The 18831-nt window shown below is 46.6% G+C and overlaps 2 protein-coding genes across 3 annotated transcripts in view; both read right to left on the reverse strand.

Annotated features, from left to right (window-relative positions):
* Positions 1-271: 271 nt before the first annotated feature.
* Positions 272-9563, reverse strand: LOC131721054 (inactive tyrosine-protein kinase PEAK1-like). Its single transcript, XM_059014129.1, has 4 exons — positions 9201-9563; positions 7258-7445; positions 3679-4310; positions 272-2249 (listed from the first exon to the last, which is right to left on the reverse strand). Exons 1-4 carry the CDS (start codon positions 9278-9280, stop codon positions 1074-1076), a joined length of 2076 nt encoding a protein of 691 aa, XP_058870112.1. The 5' UTR covers positions 9281-9563; the 3' UTR covers positions 272-1073.
* A 1008-nt stretch (positions 9564-10571) lies between these two features.
* LOC131721055 (leucine-rich repeat and immunoglobulin-like domain-containing nogo receptor-interacting protein 3) overlaps positions 10572-18831 on the reverse strand; it is a 33087-nt gene continuing 24827 nt past the window's right edge. For both annotated transcript variants that reach the window (XM_059014132.1, XM_059014131.1), the window contains exon 2: positions 10572-17798. In XM_059014132.1, coding sequence (XP_058870115.1) covers positions 15960-17783 — 1824 coding nt within the window. In that variant the 5' untranslated portion in view covers positions 17784-17798 and the 3' untranslated portion in view covers positions 10572-15959. The remainder of the gene's footprint in view (positions 17799-18831) is intronic.

The raw sequence follows: 18831 nt of genomic DNA on the forward strand, positions 1-18831 counted from the left end.
TGAAGATGGGATAACATGAGATAAATGCTTTTTTCTTTTGTCGTGGTTGCAATTTGCAATTTGATCAGAGACACTTAAAGTGTGTACATTTTAGGAGTGAAAATTGCATCTGGGAGTATTGATGTTTTTGTTTCCGTTTTGAAATGGCTGCTCACATTGATTTTATTTGTCAGGCCTTACTGTTAGCATGCCATTATTCTCATACTGCTGTCTTTATTGCCCTCTTATGGACAGAGTGAGTATACCAGGGAAGACAAATTGTAACTATGTATGGCAGGAACAGTGGCTTTTATACACATTTATTTAACATAACAATACATACCAAAGCCATATGATTTCAAACATGAAAACAATGTAATCTTTACACCAACCCAGCATCCATTAAAGAGGTTTACTATCAGCCATACGTTTTGCAGTTCACCACACCTCTGCCTTGTGGATTACCATTGTGGCTCTTGCCAGGAAGCATCAAAGACATAAGATTAGAATAAATGACAGATTTTAATTGGCAGATAGTAAAAACAGAGAGGAATACTGCCTCACGGGTCGGTACTGCTGTCTGCACAGAGTCCGTCTGAGCTTCTGGAAAAACTGCAAAATGCAATCTGTTTGATTTCATATTCAATATTTCTTCCTGGTCATTTCCATATTAAATGTACACAAGTGTTCTTATATGCGTTTTGCAATAATATATAAAATATTGATGGAAAGCTTGTTAGGGTGGCTCTTCTGATTGTCCATAGCGTCTAAACTCTCAATCAGAATGCGAGTCAGGTAGCAGAAAACTTTGAATTTCTCCTTAGTTTTCCCTTAGCTGCTTGGTTGCAAACATAGCCAATATCTTGAAGCTTAAACATGTAAACTTGGGAGATTAACCCTTTCATGCATGGGGACCTCATATGGGGATAGCCTTTATAAGGGGACACATGGAAGACGCAAATGCATGGATGCCATTTTCACCCTCATATACAGCACTGAACAAAATTTAAATTGATATATTTATGATGTGTTTTTTTTTTCATTCCTATAGTTTATTGCATGCATGAAAGGGTTAAACAGGAACTCAACCCCCGCTAGAGGGGCGGATGGAAGAGCTGCAGCAGCCTGGCTGCCTGGAAGACGCTCTGGGGCGTGGCGAAGGAGAAGTATTGCAGGCACAGCCTCTCCTCCAGCCCCGGGGCCGCTCTGGCTCCGGGTTCGTGCTCGACCGCTGCCTCCGCCAGCTTGAGCAGCAGCAGGCAGCGCTTCACCTCCAGCCAGTTGAGGGTCAGGAAGGGGGTGAGCTGGTTGTCCTGGAAGAGCTCCGCACGGGGGCCCCAGAGCAGGGCCTGCAGGACGTGCCGGGCCTCCCCGACAGCGACTCTGTCTCTGGGCTGGGGCTCCAGCAGGAGCTGGGCGAGCTTGGAGAGGCCCGGGGAGTAAGGGGAGAGGTGGGGGACGGCGGGCAGGTCGCGTTCGGGTCTGTATTCCCCCTCTCTCAGCTCTGGGGCGCTCAGGAGCGGGTTGGGGAGATGCAGGCACTCGTAGATCAAAATCCCCAGCTGGAATTCGTCTGCCTTCTTGAACTGGGAGCCGCTGCTCATCTCTGGAGCCAGCCTGTCCTGGTCTGAGTCCTGGGCCGGGCTGGGGGTTCTCTGCTTGGCATGGCTGAAGTTGCTGATCAGCAGTCTGGGGGTCCCCGGGCGGCCTCTCTTGGGGAGCTCCGTGCCGGGGTCCCCCCTTTCCTCCCAGACCAGCAGCAGGTTCTCCATGCGGAGGGCGCAGTGGGTGGTTTTGTTGCTCTTGAGGTGCTGCAGGCCCTCGCACAGCTGCAGGAGCAGCAGACAGACTGAACGCTCGTAATGATGGGGCTGGGAGGCGTGCAACTCGGCACAGGATTGCACGTAATCAGCCAGCGTCTCATCAGGAACCTCCTCTACTATTGTGACCTCACAGCCCGGGGAGTGTCCGTTGGCAGTGTCCATCGCTGGCATCTCAACGGAGCCCTCTGCTAGTGAATTCAGTGTCAACGCAGCCATGGGGAGTGGATTTTCATTGCTGCTGTCCCCTGGTGTTGGTTGGAGGCACTGCGCCCTCGCTCCTGGTGCGTCGCTGCCCCCTGTCTTTGGCTCCAGGGATAACATGGCCATTTCCTCTGCTTCCACTACAGCAAGGCCTCGGGGGAAGTGCGCACAGACACGCTGGATGTTGGAGTGGGGGGGCAAGTCCCTCTGTATAGCCAATCCACTCTCTCCGCCTGCTTTATACACCTGCAGATAGAAGGAGGGGGTTGTCTTGAGTGTTTTGCTTTTGGGAACGGGAATTAAGCTGGAACACCAGTTAGCCCCCCTGTCCCATCTCATCAAAAGGATAGACCCTCCAGCAACACAGCTTTATTATTGCAATATAGCCTATTTGCCCAATAATGCTATTACGCAAAGTAGAACAGTGCCCTCTACTGGACCATGAGCACACTACACACACTGCAACACCTGGTGCTGTTTGGAGGTCTCCTATCCAGATACTGACCAGTCCTGACCCTGCTGAAGACATGGGAGCCGTCCAGACAGCAGCACACAGGGAGGGCACTGCAGGATACTGTATGCAGCACCAAGGCAGATCTACAGGCTATACTCTAGCAGCAATCAGGCAACAAGAGAAGGACTAAGACACACCAACACTGTGTCCCTCTCATCTCAGAGCAGAGCTATTTGATCCAGTCCTGATTTTACTAGTTCACTAAGACACACCTGAGCTTGATACCGATACACTAATCAAGCACATATTAAAACCTGGAACGGGTGAAACTGCTGTGCAATAGGAGACTTATTTCCATCCCTGCAGAGCCATATAAGGGAAACACTAGTGATTGGGCTGACAGAAAGCCACACAAGTTTCATAAGGGTTTTATCAGTCCTTCCTGTTCTGGTCGTGGTGGGCTGGGTTTGTTAGCAACGGATTTGTCAGCTGCAGATCTGCATGTGCTTGTGTAACTATGGCTGTTTGCTTCTTAATAAAAGTATTAACAGCATTGGAGTAGATTTGCAAGTGATTCACTCATTCCATCGAACTGGTTTTGCACTTGCTTTTGTGTCATAGGTCTGAAATGTGCAGTGCTTAAAGAAGCCCACGTTACAGCAAACAGGTATTTTGAGTTTTAAAGCAGGATATTTGGTGTTAGGTTAAGTAAAGACAGTTGGCAGTCGCCATGCCTTATTTTCAGGATTTCTGTTACTCTTGCACAACACATGGCAGGGAACAGGGGAAGCAGCTGGGTGACAGGAAGGAAGCTGTTGAAGTGTGGTGGACAATTTCACACGCCAAGGGAACTGCTCAAGAAAGCGCAATGCTATCTGAAAGCATGGCTTGCAAACAGGCATGAACTTTCTATTGCATATTAGGCTTTCAAATAAAAATCCATGTTTATTATAACATATGAAACTGCACATATGAGCAACAACGAATCATGGCTGCAACAAATGATTTACAGCAAGACCAGGGCTGGGGATTGCATTGCCCATGTTTCCTCACTCAGACCCCTTATTTACTAAATATCTCGGTACCCCTGAATAGATAATCGTCTCCTGTTTAAAAATGGTATTTAGTAAGTAAAGGGTCTGAATGAGTTAAAATGGGTGCAAACACTTTAATACATCAAATAATTCTTTAAAAAACGATTCCAAGAAAAACGACCCTCACCTTGGCTGCAAACAGCCTGCCGGGGTGCGCTGAGGAGCGGACAGTGTAGTACAGAGCGTCCCCGGCCTGGCAACAAGGCCCGCCTCCACAGAGCTGGTAATCCCGTGCGGCCCCCTGCAGCCCCGCCTCCCCCAGCCGCTCCGCTATCCCGCGCAGGCACAGCAGAAGGCGCTCCTGCAGCCCCCTGGTCACCTGCTCCAGGTTGTGCAGATCTCTGAAGAAGCTCCTGAGCTCCCCATCCGGGGTGTGGAAACTCAGCCCAGCCAGGGGGGCTGCGGGGGAGCCGTCGAGGACCTGAGGGGGGTCCGGGAAAGAGCTGGAGTGCAGGGGGCTGCAGGGGGAGCTGAAACAGCCGCGTGTGAAGAACCCCCCTCTCCTCTGCTGGTGCCCCACCAGGTGGTACAGGGGGTTGTTGAGGGAGAGCCCGGGGGAGGAGGGGGTGAGGGGGGCAGGGTAGGGTGGGGGTTTGGTGCAGTGAGAGGGGATCAGGGACCCCACCGGGAGGGAATGGGTTCGGATGAGTTTTTTCGGCAGGGGGGGTGGCCGGTTTGACCGCTCTGGGACTCTCTCTGTCGACAGAGCACGTTCCTTCATCCGAGGCTTAGGTGGAACCATACTGGAGCGGGACTGACCTGCACACAGACACACAGACTGATTAGTGGACAGGCATTCTGCATAAAAAACAGAACTGTAACCCAATTAAAAATGTTAATAAAGCAAACCCACACAGTACCACAGCAGGCTTTCGCCGCACGAGCTACAGTTGAAACACCACTGCAGCCTCAGCGCCTGCACAAGCCCCTTCATTGCATTGAGGGTTGTAGTTACATTAACGTTGCTTTCAGTATTTCTGCTGTGTACATGACTGTGGGTTCAGTGGGGTTTGCAAATCCTCTCTGTGCTTTACCTTGGCTCCCTGAGCTTGCGCGAGCTCTTGCTATGTGTTTACCTTGCTATGCCCCACTCAGTTATTCTAAGAGTAGACTGTGGGTTGAACTGTTTTTGACGCTGACCTGCAGACACATACCTGGGCTCGTATGTTCACTGTCTGCTGGCATTGCTATTACTGGTTGGGGTACAGTGTGTCCCACTGCTTTACAAAGTTAACCCAAAACACTACTTTAAATTTAGCAGAGTAGAGGAAGGAGGCATAAGTCGAAGCTGAGTAAAAGTAAATTTGGATAGAAGGTAGGAAGCACTTTTTTACACACAGAGTTATAAATGCACGGAATATCCTACCAGGTGATGTAGTAGGATCTAAAACACTGGGAACATTAAAATAAAGCCTGGATTCTGTGCTTTTGAAATTAGAGTAGGGAAGGCTGTGCTAACAAGCGACGAGCCTTGATGGGCCGAATGGCCCTTTTCTCGTTCCCAAACTTCTCTTATGTTCGTGCTGCGTGAGAGGGGAGGAAGTGGGCAGGCGAGGCTACAGACACAGGAGTGACCACAGAGAGCAGGCTGAAGCTGATAGCTGCCTGACACACAGTCCCCTGATACACACAGCACTGCACGGGGCACAGAGTCATCTAACTGTTTTGCGCAATAATTTTGCAGTTGCATCACCCTATAGAATTAACACATTTTGCTTCATAAAGTCGAATGAAACCTGCTGAATAATGTTCCGTTAACATATTGAGTTACTTACTGCTTTGCAGTTTTCCAGATGCTTAATGAAAAAGTGAAAACAATTGAAAAATTTGACATTTTGAAATCTAACTGTGCCACTCTCATGGCTTCCGGTAGACCTTTGCGATCTCATTTTGTAGTGTCTTTGATTACATGATCGAAATTATGTTCATGTTGTTTTTATAATCCTAAAATTCTAGGTGATGCAAAACTTTTGGCCATTTCCCATGCACATATTAAATATGTACAGTGTTTCGCCACGCTCTCGGGTTTACATAGCATTTGATTTTCGCACTTGTTTCTGTTTTGTTTTGCTTGCCTGTGTGAAGTGAAACCTCCCCCCTCTGCTGCCTGTGGGTGGGTGGTAAGGATGCTTCTACCAAGAACTGAGGGGGAACTGTGATCACTGAAAGAAAGGTTATGCAAACCAACAAGGTCTAGTGTTTCTTTAAGTAGGCTTATAAAGAGGATTCGAAATATGTAAATAAAATAGAAAAGCAATGGGGGGCTCTGGACTGTTTTGTTCCCTTAATATATTGATGATTGAAGCATTTTGTGTGCCAGTAATTTATAAAATATATTGTTTGAGCTTTGAGATTTTAGCTTTTGGGATGTCCATGTAGCTTTCAATGATAGAGAATCGACCGCGCGCACACACGCACGCACACACGCACGCACACACGCACACACACACAGCACCCCCCTCAGAATAATGCCCAGTCCACATTCTGAGCTCTGCGTGAAAGTTTCCAGGAAGAGATTAGATCAAAAAATGAAGAAAGAGGCTGAATTATAGCAAGACTCCTTACCGCATTGCAGCTTCACAAATTATAATAAAGTGAGATAAAATCTGCACGACTGTGATCTGGAAAACGAAAGTGCTTTTATTGTACATTACAAAATGCACTTAGCGTTACTGTCTTTAAGTGTTTATGTCTTAATGTACAGGCTGATTAGAAAGTGCGTTTACCGTTTGTGAGATATGGTGCGTTGATGTGGTAAACGTACATTCTAATCACCCTGTATATATTACAAGTTCCAAATGTGCAGTTTTAAACAGCCCCGGGGAAAAAGTGTACATTTACTTGATTTATAGTCAAGATTCCAGATCCAGCAGCACAGCACATTTCAGGCAGTAGATGGCGCTGTGGAGCTGCTCTACTCGCTCACACTGTGCAAGGAGTCCTGCTTTGATTGCTATGGCAAAGAATGATGAAGCACGGGAAAGCACGGGAAAGCACAGTGGAACGGAAAAAAAAACGAAAAACGACTGTGCAAATGTACCAGCTTGTAAAGAGTAGGAAAGAGCAGAGTCACAGGAAGGACCATCTCCGTGGGTGTGTTTACATACACATGCTGCAGTGTTGTAAAACCAGAAGAAAAGAACTGATTATGAAATAATTGGATTGCACACAGCAATGCAACATTCTGAGCTGCTAACTGTAAAAGATGTTCTCGAGAGGCTGAACGAACAAACCCCCTTTGCATCTCATCACAGAAGACCGCGGGGATAAACGCACACAAACCTTTTTGCATTTCCCCGACTAAAACACACCAGAGATACTATTTTTACCATCCCTCCCTTTTGTAGCAAACCTACCAATAAACTCTTATCAGTATGTTGTGGTTTGTTATTTCTGCCTGTTGTTAGTTTATAGCTTTGTATAGCAATCTAAGCAAAATGACACAAAATCCTACCGCTTGGCCTTGACTTTTTTTTAAGAAGCAACAAGTTCCAACCTTGCTGTAATAACTGATACTGCATCTTTAATAAGAAGTTTAATAAACAAAAACATGCTTAATAATATCATATCATTACTATTTAGTTAAGTTCCCCTATTAAAACAACCTCAAGACTTTCTTATACTATGCATTGACCATGCCTCACAGACCACGCTTTCCAATATGAAATGTACATTGATTATTATCTTTAGCACAGCTTGCACCTACCAATGTTGGCGTATGTTCTGCTTGCAGAGGCCAGGAGGTCTGTTTCCTCCGGCAGGGAGGCTGGGATGCTGGTGGTGCTGGTCGGTCCAGTCTGGGGGGAAGCTGGGCCAGGACTGCCAGGCTCTGGGTCCGGTCCAAAGCTGGAGCCGGTGCTGGAGCTGCTCATGGTGCCAGCAGAGTAGCGCTGCCTGCACGACAGACAGACAGACAGACACACAAACAGACACGCTGAGAGCGAGACTGAGAGGCTAAGAGCCAGAGGACTGAGGACTGAGGCTTCCAGCCAAGAAGGGGAAGTGGTGACGCATGTCTCACAGAGAGTGTGTGTGTGTGTGTACAGATGAATGCAAGTGAATTACATTGCTATAGAAGTGTGTGGATTGAAGGATGGAAATAAGACTCCAATTGCATAGCAGTTTGATCCATTCCTAGTTTTAATATTAGATTAATAAGACACACCTGAGCTTGTTACCTATAGGCTAATCAGGCTCATTTTAAAACCAGGAATGGGTGAAACTATTGCTATGCAATAGGAGTCTTATTTCCATCCCTGGGCAAGCACGGTAAAGCACAGAGAGGGGTGATAAACCCTGGGAAACTCTGGTAAATGCATTGTCTAAATGCATGAAAGACTGCAAAATTAGCATGCATATTTGGTATCCCTTTTCAAAGGGACCTGTGGAAGTGCATGTGAAGGTTTATTGCATCTGAGCCTGCAGTGCTTCTCTGATTATATTCCTGTGTGAGTGTGATTCTCTGTGTATCTGTCAGTACTGTGGTTCTGAGAATACAGTATGTGTGTCAGTCTGTGATTAGCTCCATTCACACAGTCGCTTTATATGACAGTGTACATGTGTCAGTGCACACCTGTTGCTCTGTCAGTCAGTGTGTGTGTGTGTGGTAAAAGCACAGCAAAGAGCAATAAAGAGAAAACACAGTGAAAGCTGGGGCAGCATAGGGGAGAGTAAGGAGTTAACTGTAACCCCTTGTCCTAACGTGAGGGTGTGTGTCTGGTTTTATTTCTATGAGGTTCTCCCTGCTGTGCTGGTCTCTCTCTCTCTCTCTCTCTCTCTCACACACACACACACACACACACACCACATTGTTAAACGCTGATTCGCAGCACCAGGAGCAAAGAGGACATGAAAAGAGTTTTTCTCAAACCGACATGCGAGTCTGCGGTTTCCACACGACCTGAGAAAAACATTTACCTTCCTCTCGAAACTGAGCGATGCGTGCACTGAGAGGGGGAGGGGAGGAGGGAGAGGGGAAAGAGAGAAAGGTACAGTAGAGAGGGTAGAGGAAGAGACTGAGAGGGGCGATAGAGATGGAGAGCAAGGGAGGGTAAGAGAGAGGGAGAGGGGAAGTCAGGGTTGTGAAGTTTAAGCAGAGCAGTTTGATTGCTCAAGGTTTCTTCATCCTGAGTATAAATTTCAGTCCCGTCTCCTTGCACAAGCACCCCCAGACCAGCTCATTGATCAGGGCCAGATACAGGAAGGGAGTAAGAGGAAGCAGGGAGACTCCACCAGAGAGACCTGCTTTCATACCAGTAGCTGACAGCCTGACGTGATCCTGGACTTTCCAACACATTGCTTTTTTATTTGAATAGCCTGACCTCACCCTGAATCAAATCCTCTTATAAAAGGTTACCATTTGCATGCTTGCAGTTTATCAAGCTGTGCTTAACCATGCAAGTGCATGACAGAATTTTTTTTAATGCACTGTGCTTTATGATGCCTCAGTGTACTGTACTTTACTTCTCCGCAAAGGTAGGTAAAGTTTGAATTTAGAAAAGGGTAGAGCGGCTGAAAAAGAAATAGAGAAAGAAAGAACGAGACTAAGAGAGAGAGAAAGAAGAGTGTGAGAGACAGTCAGAAAGAAAGAAAGTGACTGAGTAGAGGTGAGAAAGTGAAAGATAGGGGGCCAGTGTGAGAGAGTCTTACCTCCGCAGCTTGGCAGGCAGTAAGGGAGGCAGGTTCCCACAGTCCTCCATGGTCCTCGACCCTGAATCTGCAGTCTCCATCGTCTCACATGAGGGACAGCTGTCTGCCTGTGTCTCCTAACCCCCTCCTTCTCCGCCTCGTGTCTACCTTCTCCCACTCTTTCTCAACAGGTTGTCCCTGTCACCTGCCTTTCTCCCTGAGTGTCACGATGAAACTACTCTCGCTCTCTCTCCCTCTATTCTATGCTCTCTCACACTCCCTCTTTCTGTGCAGTTCAATTCAATAATGTTTTATTACCATGACCATGAAGCATACCAAAGCTATTAGATTCAAACTATACTATAAGGTTTACTTTAGTTTTACAAATAACTAGATACAGTTACAAATGAACATCTCTCTCTCTCTCTTGCTGTCTCTCTGACTCAACACGCTGTCACCTGCAGCAGTCTCTCTCTCTCTCTCCCTCCTTCGTTCTGTTTATCTGTCTTCATCTCTGAGGGTAAGGGTTGGGTGCAGTCAGGCAGCACACCAGTAGCAGCTGTGTCTGATCGTCTGCTCTCAGAACCCACCGCTAGCTTACAGCTGCAAAAACTCCACATTAGAGGGTGCTCTTATAACATATAAAGGCACTTCTAGAACACAAAAGGAGTGAATAATAATTTGTAGAAATCTGTATCAGATTATATAGCATGCTGTGAAATGTTTACTGGCAAGAAATATTCACTGCTTTCGCTTTTATTAAAAATCTGCACACTTCCCCAATTCAGTTTATATGCAGTGTATGATTAGTTTACATGCGTAAACATTTGTTGCTGTAAATATATCCATAGTGAGATATCTGCAGAATTAGGTGGCTGCAGATATTTCCTGTTTTACCGTATTCTATCCAGGTTTGTGTTCATGGTTCTCTGTTATGCACTTGTGAAGCCTTTCTCATTAGCTTATACTTCTGTAAATGCTGCATCTCCCTCTTGTAAATTAGTTTCAGTCAGGATGGGTAAGACATCAGAGCTGATGGACTGTTAAAAGGGGCTGGTAGGTGCACACTTTTAATGGGCAGGTCCATTGCTTTTATTTTGGAAAGTGCATTGTTACAGCTCCAGTTCATGCAAAAGGTGCCTAGATGGCGCTAGTGCGCTGCAGTCTGTTTTTCTTTTACTGTGGGACCCAGTGATATTGTTCATTGCATACTCCAGCATTATAGGCAATGCTTTTGCTTCCTTGGATTACTGCTAGAATCCACCACTGTTCTGAAACTCTGGACACACTTGGTACTTTGCACTTCTCTGTTTGCGTGCAGGTGCGTGATGGTGCATGTTATTTCTTTGTTGTATAACAGATGAGATTCAAAGATGGAAACAGGAGCCAGTATAGTTGTAACATGCTTTTTATAAATAAAAACAAACAGGTGTTCTTTTTTTTTTTTTACAAGATAAAGTATAAAACACACAAAAGAAAAAAACAAACAAACATCTTCTAAAACCTATTTTATTATCCTATCAAAATCAGAGCTGGCTGGCTATGGATTGGGTGATTTGAGAACTGAGCTTTAGATGAGCCTTCTCCCAGTTTACCTGTTCCTGTATGATCCCAGTCCTTACACTGGGCTTTAGTGGAACATTCTCATCTCGGCTGAAAGTGATACCATGTTCATATTATATACTGGATGTTGATTGGTTCTAAGAGACACAGAGACCGCCCGCCCACACTCTGCTGACCTATCCATAGCCAGCTAGAGCCAGAACGCTGAGAGTGATTGGTAGGCAAACAAGCCCAAATTCTGCTTGGAAGTAACAGTACAGAAAGCATGCATAGATCAAGGGTCTCTGCAGAGGAGGTCAGACTGGATGCTGAGGAGCGGTGGATGTCAGCCCGTTTGAGCTCAGGGTTGAAAGAGTCTGATGTACAAACCAATTAACAAGTCTCAGGTAGGGTTAGATTGGGGCTGTCTTGCTGTATATGCGCTGGAAAGCAATGCAGGTTAAAAATAGTAGAAAGCTAGTCCTGGCTCAAGCAGATCTTTACATAGAGCTGCCCCTTATAAAAGCTGACCATGGTAAATGTGCACAGTAATTTCCCCGCGCATTTACCATAGCTTACAATGGTTTGTCTTCATTTTAATGTGCTTTACCGTATCTTTCAGGGCTTTGTCATACTTGCCAACACTTTCGCTAAGCTTGATCACGCTTTGCCATGATTTTACTACGGGAAGCTTTTAGAAAGATGGTTGCAAAGGGGGACTCTACTGTACTTAGTTCCACGGCTGAAACAAAATCCTGAATTTGAGGACCAGGGTTGACAGCCACTGCCGTAGACCTTTGTCATTCCGAGAGGGTGCATCTAGCCTGGGGGTCGATGAGTTATCCAAAGGGATCTTCTCGTTTTAAGTATATTATATTAAAAAAGTGAAATAAAAACTGTATTTCTATGGGTGGTTGAGTTTTAAACAGGTTCTGAGAAGCTAGACTGGGATAACTAAAGCTGAGTCTTCACCTATCTGTTAAGCTGAGCTTGTGTGACGCGCTGCAGGTACGGATTCTGGGCTGAAAGCTCTTTAACTGAGAGCGGAGTTGTGTGGCTGGATGATTAAGTAGAGCACGGTTCTACCTTCCAAACTCAACTGACAGATCCACAAGATCGGTGAAGACAGACACCGAGCATTAATCCAGACTAGCGTCCCAGTCATCCACAGCCTGGTCAGGATTTTGAATTAGACAGTAATTAAGCAGAAAAAGACAAGACGAGAGAGAAAAAGAGATAAACACTTATAAAAGTCTCCCACGGTAAATTTGTACAGTATTTTTGGCAGTTTTCCTATGCTTTCCTATTCATTTTTTATATAACTTCCTGCTAGAGCCTCCTGCGACAGAGTTCACCAAGCAAAAAATATATTGTGGCTAACTTCACTTCCCCTTTAAGGTGTTTTTTTTTTCTTTACCTTTGATTCCACGTTTTTTTTTTCTTCTACTTAGCACCTGAATATTCTAAACTTCACTTTCGAAGTAGTACTGCACGCTGCAGGGATTTGCACAAAAACATCCACGAATATTGTGGCTAAAACCACTTCCCCTTTAAAGGAGGGGTTTGATTCTATGAAGGATGGCCCATTTTGTAATGGCATTTAAAAAGAGGATTTTCTCTTAAAGGGGAAGTTGGTTCTGAACTCTGCAGGCCTGTGATCTCCTCATCCAGGGAAGACGCTGGCTGGAGGTGTGCATTGTTAATGCATGCAGATTCTCTCTTTAGAAACCCCCCCTGTCCTGGCTTGCTCTCTCAGTCTGTCTCAGGTCTGACAGTCTTGTTTTTTCACAGTCCAGTCAATCACTTCAGTCGGGCGGGTAGGACCTGCTTGTCACTTTTCATCAGGCTTCGGTGGCAAGCCTCGAAATCCTGTCTGTCTGTCTCACTCGCTCACAGAACATGAGGCCAAGGCCCTGAACAGCTGGTATAAATCCTGGGCTGGATCTTCAGTTGAACACGAGCCCCTCTTCCATAATCGCTACTGACATCTTACCCCGTCCCTCTGATGCCCCTGCAGTGTATAATAGTGATCTAAATATTGTCCACTTCAAAATGCACTTTTGATGCTTTTGGTGCATTTACTGTGTTTGGAGCGCATTCTCCACTGAAAGACTTGAGTAAAAGATCAGGGAGAGGCTCGGTGGTTAGAGCAGAGGGCTGGGAGCCAGGGGCAGGGGTGTGCAGATAATTCAAAATTGACTTTCCCTTTAAAAGAAACATATCCTCTTTGAAAAAAAAGCAATGCCTTTACAAAGCTGGCCATCCTTTATAGAATCAGGTAATAATAGCGTGAGTACATTAGGTGCTGAGTAGAAATCTCCCATTAGAATCGAAGGTAAAGAATAACACCTTAAAGGGAAAGTGTTTTGTTTTTTTTTCTGTTTTGCACACCCCTGCTGAGTCACTGCATCCCCCCCTCTCTCCCTCCCCCATATTCACTCCAGTTAGTTAGTTCTTTAAAATCTTTAGCAAAACTTGAGAATACAAACAAAAGATGGACCTCAATGCGGGTCTCCAGTAAGCTTATACAAATAAACACACAGAGGCAGGGGCAGACTGCATTATTTTGTGTTATATAAGAAGAAACATATAAATCTTCAGTCCAGTAGACAAGCATTTCGACAAGAGGTCTTACTCTGTGAGGCCACATGAGGTGAATGGCTTATTATAATAATAATAATAATAATAATAATAATAATAATAATAATAATATGCAATACGGTTTGTCCATATCTCCATAATCCAAGCACTCGATCCTAAATTCTGCAGAGGTATTATGAAACTGGAACATTCGAGTAAAAACACAGAGCTGTTCTTGATTCATCTTTCCACCCCCGAACACACACGCATGCATTAGCAAAGGTGTATCACAAACTAACCATTAAGCAGACAGTGACTGTTGCATTTGTCTATGACAGCATATGAATGCATTAGAAATCGATTGTGATGTTCAAACCACTCTGCCGCCTACTCCTACTCAAGCTGTGAAAGACCTTGTCGAAACGCCTGCCTACCTGGTTTTCTCCAGTTCCTCCCTGTTTGAACTGCCGCCCCTGATGATGAAAATCCCAGCTGGTTTCGGTGAGCTGGTGACCAGCAACGGTGAAGTACTGGTTTCTAACTGGTTACCATATCCCCCTACAGACCCAATGTTATTATTTTAAACTACTTTTCAACATCGCACACAAGACTCATATTCTATATTTAACGCATAGTTTTATGTCCACGTTTGTGGACCCTTGGACTGAGGGATTTAACCCCCCTGTACAGGTGTACAGTGTAAGGGTGCAGTCAGCAGTCACCTGACTTTAACAACAGTAAAAGGGGCTTTAACATTTTCTCAAACCAGCAGAAACCAGTACTGAGACCAGTTGAAAACTTGCACTACCACCTCTGACCAGTATAAACCAGTGCTGCTCACCAGTGCTGTGGAATTCCCTTCAGGGTATTGTGCATTTTTCCAGTTCTGTGTCAGCTCCTCTGTTGTAATCATGAGGTGCCGGGAGGGAAACGAGAGAAGTCCCCAAACAACTTATTGCCGATTGCATTTCAGCCGATGTTTAAAACGGCGTCTCTCTTGAGATCCGGGTTCGAAAAAAAAAAACCACACACAAAGTTTCACAGTGTGAAGATGACGTGTTTTTTTTCCCCCGCGGGTACCTGTATCGAAAAGGTTTATTGCTTTGTACTTTGAAAAATTGTATACGATACATTATTAGCCACCTGCAGCTTAGGAGCTATGGGCTCCCAGGGAAGGTTTGCGCAGGCCTCTTAAACAGTTTCACAACGTCCTGGAAAGCAGCCTACTTGTGTTGTGGCCAGTCCAGTTAATAGTTTCTAGTAATCTAGCAATCAAATCCTTTGGTCCGAAATTGAGAGGTGATGACACGAGTAGGGATCGGAGATTGTTTGCAGGTTTCAAATCTAAAACAAAATGAGTTAATACACACCCCCACCCCACTCCCCATAAGCAAACAACACAAAAAACAGGATAGAGTCTTGGAGAAATTCTAATATAAACTGTCTTACTCGCCAGGCTATTGTAGATTGTATTTCTGGAATGTTGCAAGGATAGATCAGTTCTGTACAGTAGATGTTTGTGCTAGCTATATAAGAAATCAGCAGTTTCCAAACCACAGTCTCCCAGTTCAATATTTTTTTTGTTTCAACCTGGAGCTTAAAAAGAGTTTTTCACTTTGCGTATTTTTCATCACTTTTTTTTTCCCCAATGTTTTTTAAAGGCTGAAGCTCAAGTAACTGCTCTGTTTGGTAGTCATCAGACTCCTGGAAATACAAATTTAAAAAATCAAACAAAAGAAGAGGGGGGGGGGGGTGGGGGGGGAACGAACAGGTGCTGGTTGAAACAAAAAAAAAATGGACTGGGAGGAACAAGTGAGGAATGAAGGGGTGGTTCTTTGTGTGACATGTGATTGTCAGATGAACGAACCCAGCCAGAAGTTCCCAATGTGTACTACAGACCCAGCGCACAGACATGGCTGATCGGGGACCGTAGTTAAAGACTGGGGACAGAGTTGTTAACGCACTGACCGCCACCGCACCTAAGACACTCACCCGTGTGCTCTGCTCACAGCGGCTATCCACCAGGGCTTCTTTCATAGCAAAACTGGTCAAACAGTTCCTGAGAGAGTCAGCAGAGTCTTGCGTTGTGTGCAGCAAACAGCATCATTTAGGGGGTGAGTTTTTGCAGATGTTATGAGTGAAGTAGCGGTCAGTGCGTCAGTCCCATGTTGCATTGCATCCTGCGCACATTTCAATTAGACGGCCCAGATTTAAGTAGATTTAAGTAAAAGTTATTAATTTTTAAAATATAATATAATATAATATATACTGTATTTATAATAATCATAAGTGTTTATAATAAGGTTATATATTACTAAGTCAAGTGTTCGTCCAGCCTGCCGGACGGTCCAACTAGAATGATCAATAAAAAAAAGACTCTTCAGTTTAACCCAACTGCACATTTGTGACTGTCTGAAAACATAAGACTGCTTATTGCAGTTGCTTTCAATTTAAAAAATAGTAAAACAAAAAGAAAAATAAATAAATCAGAAATTAAGTTAAAATCTAGGGGTTAAAATCTTAATTCAGATTGCAAGTAATTTTGATCGTTATTTACTTATTTTTTTTTTTTTTTTAATTTATTTTATTCAAATTTTGGACTTGTGCAACATAGGGCTATACTCATTCTTCCCCAGGGGAACTCCTGGCTGCGTAACTTCAGATCATCTTCATGTTGAACTTCCTGGCTCCTCCCTGCCCCCCGCTGGCGACCGGCCCGTCCACCTTGCGGAAGGAGTACTCCACGGAGAAATTGTTCTTGTGCTGGCCCCTGCTGCGGCTCCACACGAACAGCAGCAGGAAGCAGAAGAGGACCACGCCCATGAAGGTAATGCAGCCCATCGCCGTGGAGACCAGGATGGTCTTGAGGTCCAGGGTGAACTTGAGGAAGACTCTGGTGTCGTTCAGGCTGGTCTCGTTGAAGTCACCCAGGTAGAAGGAGCGGTTGGCGTACAGGGATGCGTCCAGGGGCTGGCTCTTCACGGTCAGCGTGGCGAAGTAGGTGTCGTTGCCGCCGGCGTTGCTGGCGATGCAGATGTAGGTGCCGCTGTCCTGGACCTGGGCGTAGCGGATCTCCAGCGTTCCTCCTGGCAGCACGGTGATGCGGCCCAAGTTCTTGGTGGTGATCTTCCTCCGCTGGGGTGACACCCAGGCGACGGTTGGCGGGGGCTCCCCCTCCGCGCGGCACAAGAAGGACACCTGCTGGCCCTCCTTGGCCGCCACGTGCTGCAGCTTGCGTTCCCGGATCCTGGGCCTCTGGCAGGTGAAGTAGTCGAAGAGCGCCGAGTCCGAGAAGGTGCTGAGGACATTCCCCCGCACCTCCGCGGGCCCCGCACACGTGGGCTGCCTGCCGTCGAAATTGAGGGTCTTGCGCCTCTGCAGGATCCACAACAGACGGCAGTCGCAGGATAGGGGGTTGCCGTCAATGCGGAGGGTCTCCAGGCTGTTGACGGAGTGGAAGGAGCCCTCCTCCAGCGTGACAAGGAAGTTGTTGGACACGTTGAGGACGCGGATCTGCCTCAGCCCTCCCAGGGCCTGGGGCTCCACAGTGACCAGCAAAGTGCTGACCAGGTGCAGCTCCTTCAGACGGACCAAGTCCTTGAAGGCCCAGGGCTCCAGCACACTGATGGGGTTGTAGGAGAGGTTGAGGTTGGTGAGGTGCGTCAGGTTGCGGAAGGCGGGGGAAGGTACCGCGGTGATGTTGGTGTTGGTGATGGACAGCCAGGAGAGGTTGAGACCCTGGAAGCTGGAAGGGGAGATGTACTCCAGCAGGGGCCAATTGTCGATCTCAAGCTCCCTCAGCCCGGACAGCTTCTTAAAGTTCTGGTCCTCCAGGGCAGGGATGGCCAGGTGCCGCAGCCTCAGGGTGACCAGCCCCCTCAGGTAGGACAGCGACTGGCCGGAGATAGCGGTCAGGTTGCACCTCTCGATGGTCAGCTCCTCCAGCCCCAGCAGCCCGCTGAAGGCCTTGTGGGAGATGTAGACCAGGTCGTTGTCCCCGACCTCCAGGTTCTTCAGGCTCCGCAGGTCCAGGAAGGTGAAGTCCAGCAAGATAACGATCTTATTCTCGCTCAGGTCCAGCTGGGTGAGGTTGGCCAGCCTGGAGAAGCTGCCTGCGGGGATTATTGTGAGCTGGTTGCCCCTGAGCCGGAGGACCCTTAGGCTGTAGAGGCTGGCGAAGGCGCCAGGCTCCAGGAGGGAGATGATGTTCTCGCTGAGGTCCACCTCTTCCAGGAGGGGGTAGGGGGTGAGGTCCCCCGACGCCACGCAGCGCAGGCGGTTCCTGCTCAGGTCCAGCACGCGGGTCTCAGTGGGGATTCCCTCGGGGATGGAGTTCAGACGCTTACGATGGCACGCCACCGACTTGACATGGGGGGCGCAGTCACAGCGAGCGGGGCAGCCCTGGCAGTAAGATGCGACTGCCATTAGCACCAACGCCAGAGCCAGGGTCCAGGGCGGCATCGTCCTCTTCATGGGCTGCATCACTCCGTCACACACCTGTGCAGGAAAAACAGCACAAGTCAAAACACTGTACTGCAGATACAATGCAATGCAACGCCATCCGTTATATAGAGCTGTCTGTGTATTCGACCAGGTTTATTCTGGATCAACCAAAAATGTAAGTCAGTACTCAGGCGGCATTAGGGACGACTGGATTAATCTGCAACTTGAGCCGTGGGGGCTTTATAATATAAAATGAAAAGAATTGGAGCAGAGTGAGTTATCTGATCAAGTGTAGAGGGAGGTTATTTGTTAATCCACATGTGTGGCCACTCCAGTCCCTGGCGTTGATCTGCTGAGAGTAATCTAGTGCTGTTAGATCTACAATGCCTGCTTGTGCATACAACCCCACTAGTGCACAGAACTGCTAAGCAATGACGTCCAGTGGGAGGGTGGACAGCATGGTATAGCACAATTAACTGTGGCACAGGATTCCACCTGTGTTTTGTCTGCAGCAGAAAACATATGAACATCTAGCATAGCGGTAATTACCCTGAACGCTCCCCAGTGAGCCCTCTGACAGTATGAAGCTATTTGTTTCCTGTCTGTGGAAAGTGGATTAATTTACTATAGCCTGCCACTCAGCCAGCCTGCAGGTATGAGACCAGCAACGACACGGAACCGTTAAGAGGAGATTAAAATGCAATTAGCGTCCGTGCAGCCCGGAAGAGAGAGAGAGAGAGCGAGAGAGAGAGAGAGGTTAATTTCAATTAAAACAAATAATAACAGTGTTGGATTCTGGGGTTTATTCCTCACAGGTGTTTCATCTCAGAAAAAGCAATGGAGATGTTTTCTTTGCAAGAGTCACTGATACTAGAGATGCAACGAATTGATGAATTCACCGGCATGTCTTTTATTCTGAGAGCCTCATTTAAAAATTAATTGATGGATCGTTCCAGGGCGCTGTTTGCAGCCTCACTCCACGCGTGCATATTTTAGAACGAGCACATGAATGTTGCTTTTGAAAAATTGTTCTCAGTGCATCGATCAATGTCTAAAAATACCGGGCAGATGTTTGATTAGGAAACTG

This window comes from Acipenser ruthenus, chromosome 47 (genome assembly GCF_902713425.1).
Source record: "Acipenser ruthenus chromosome 47, fAciRut3.2 maternal haplotype, whole genome shotgun sequence".
Lineage (NCBI taxonomy): Eukaryota > Metazoa > Chordata > Actinopteri > Acipenseriformes > Acipenseridae > Acipenser > Acipenser ruthenus.

What these genes read in the sequence shown, in the direction of transcription:
- LOC131721054 (XM_059014129.1), bottom strand. Translation starts at nt 9,280, where the DNA reads ATGGAGACTGCAGATTCAGGGTCGAGGACCATGGAGGACTGTGGGAAC. An exon ending in CTGCCTGCCAAGCTGCGGAG is followed by an intron (nt 7,446 to 9,200) that starts GTAAGACTCTCT and finishes TCTGTCGTGCAG; the next exon opens with GCAGCGCTACTCTGCTGGCA. An exon ending in GCAGGCTGTTTGCAGCCAAG is followed by an intron (nt 2,250 to 3,678) that starts GTGAGGGTCGTT and finishes TTCTATCTGCAG; the next exon opens with GTGTATAAAGCAGGCGGAGA.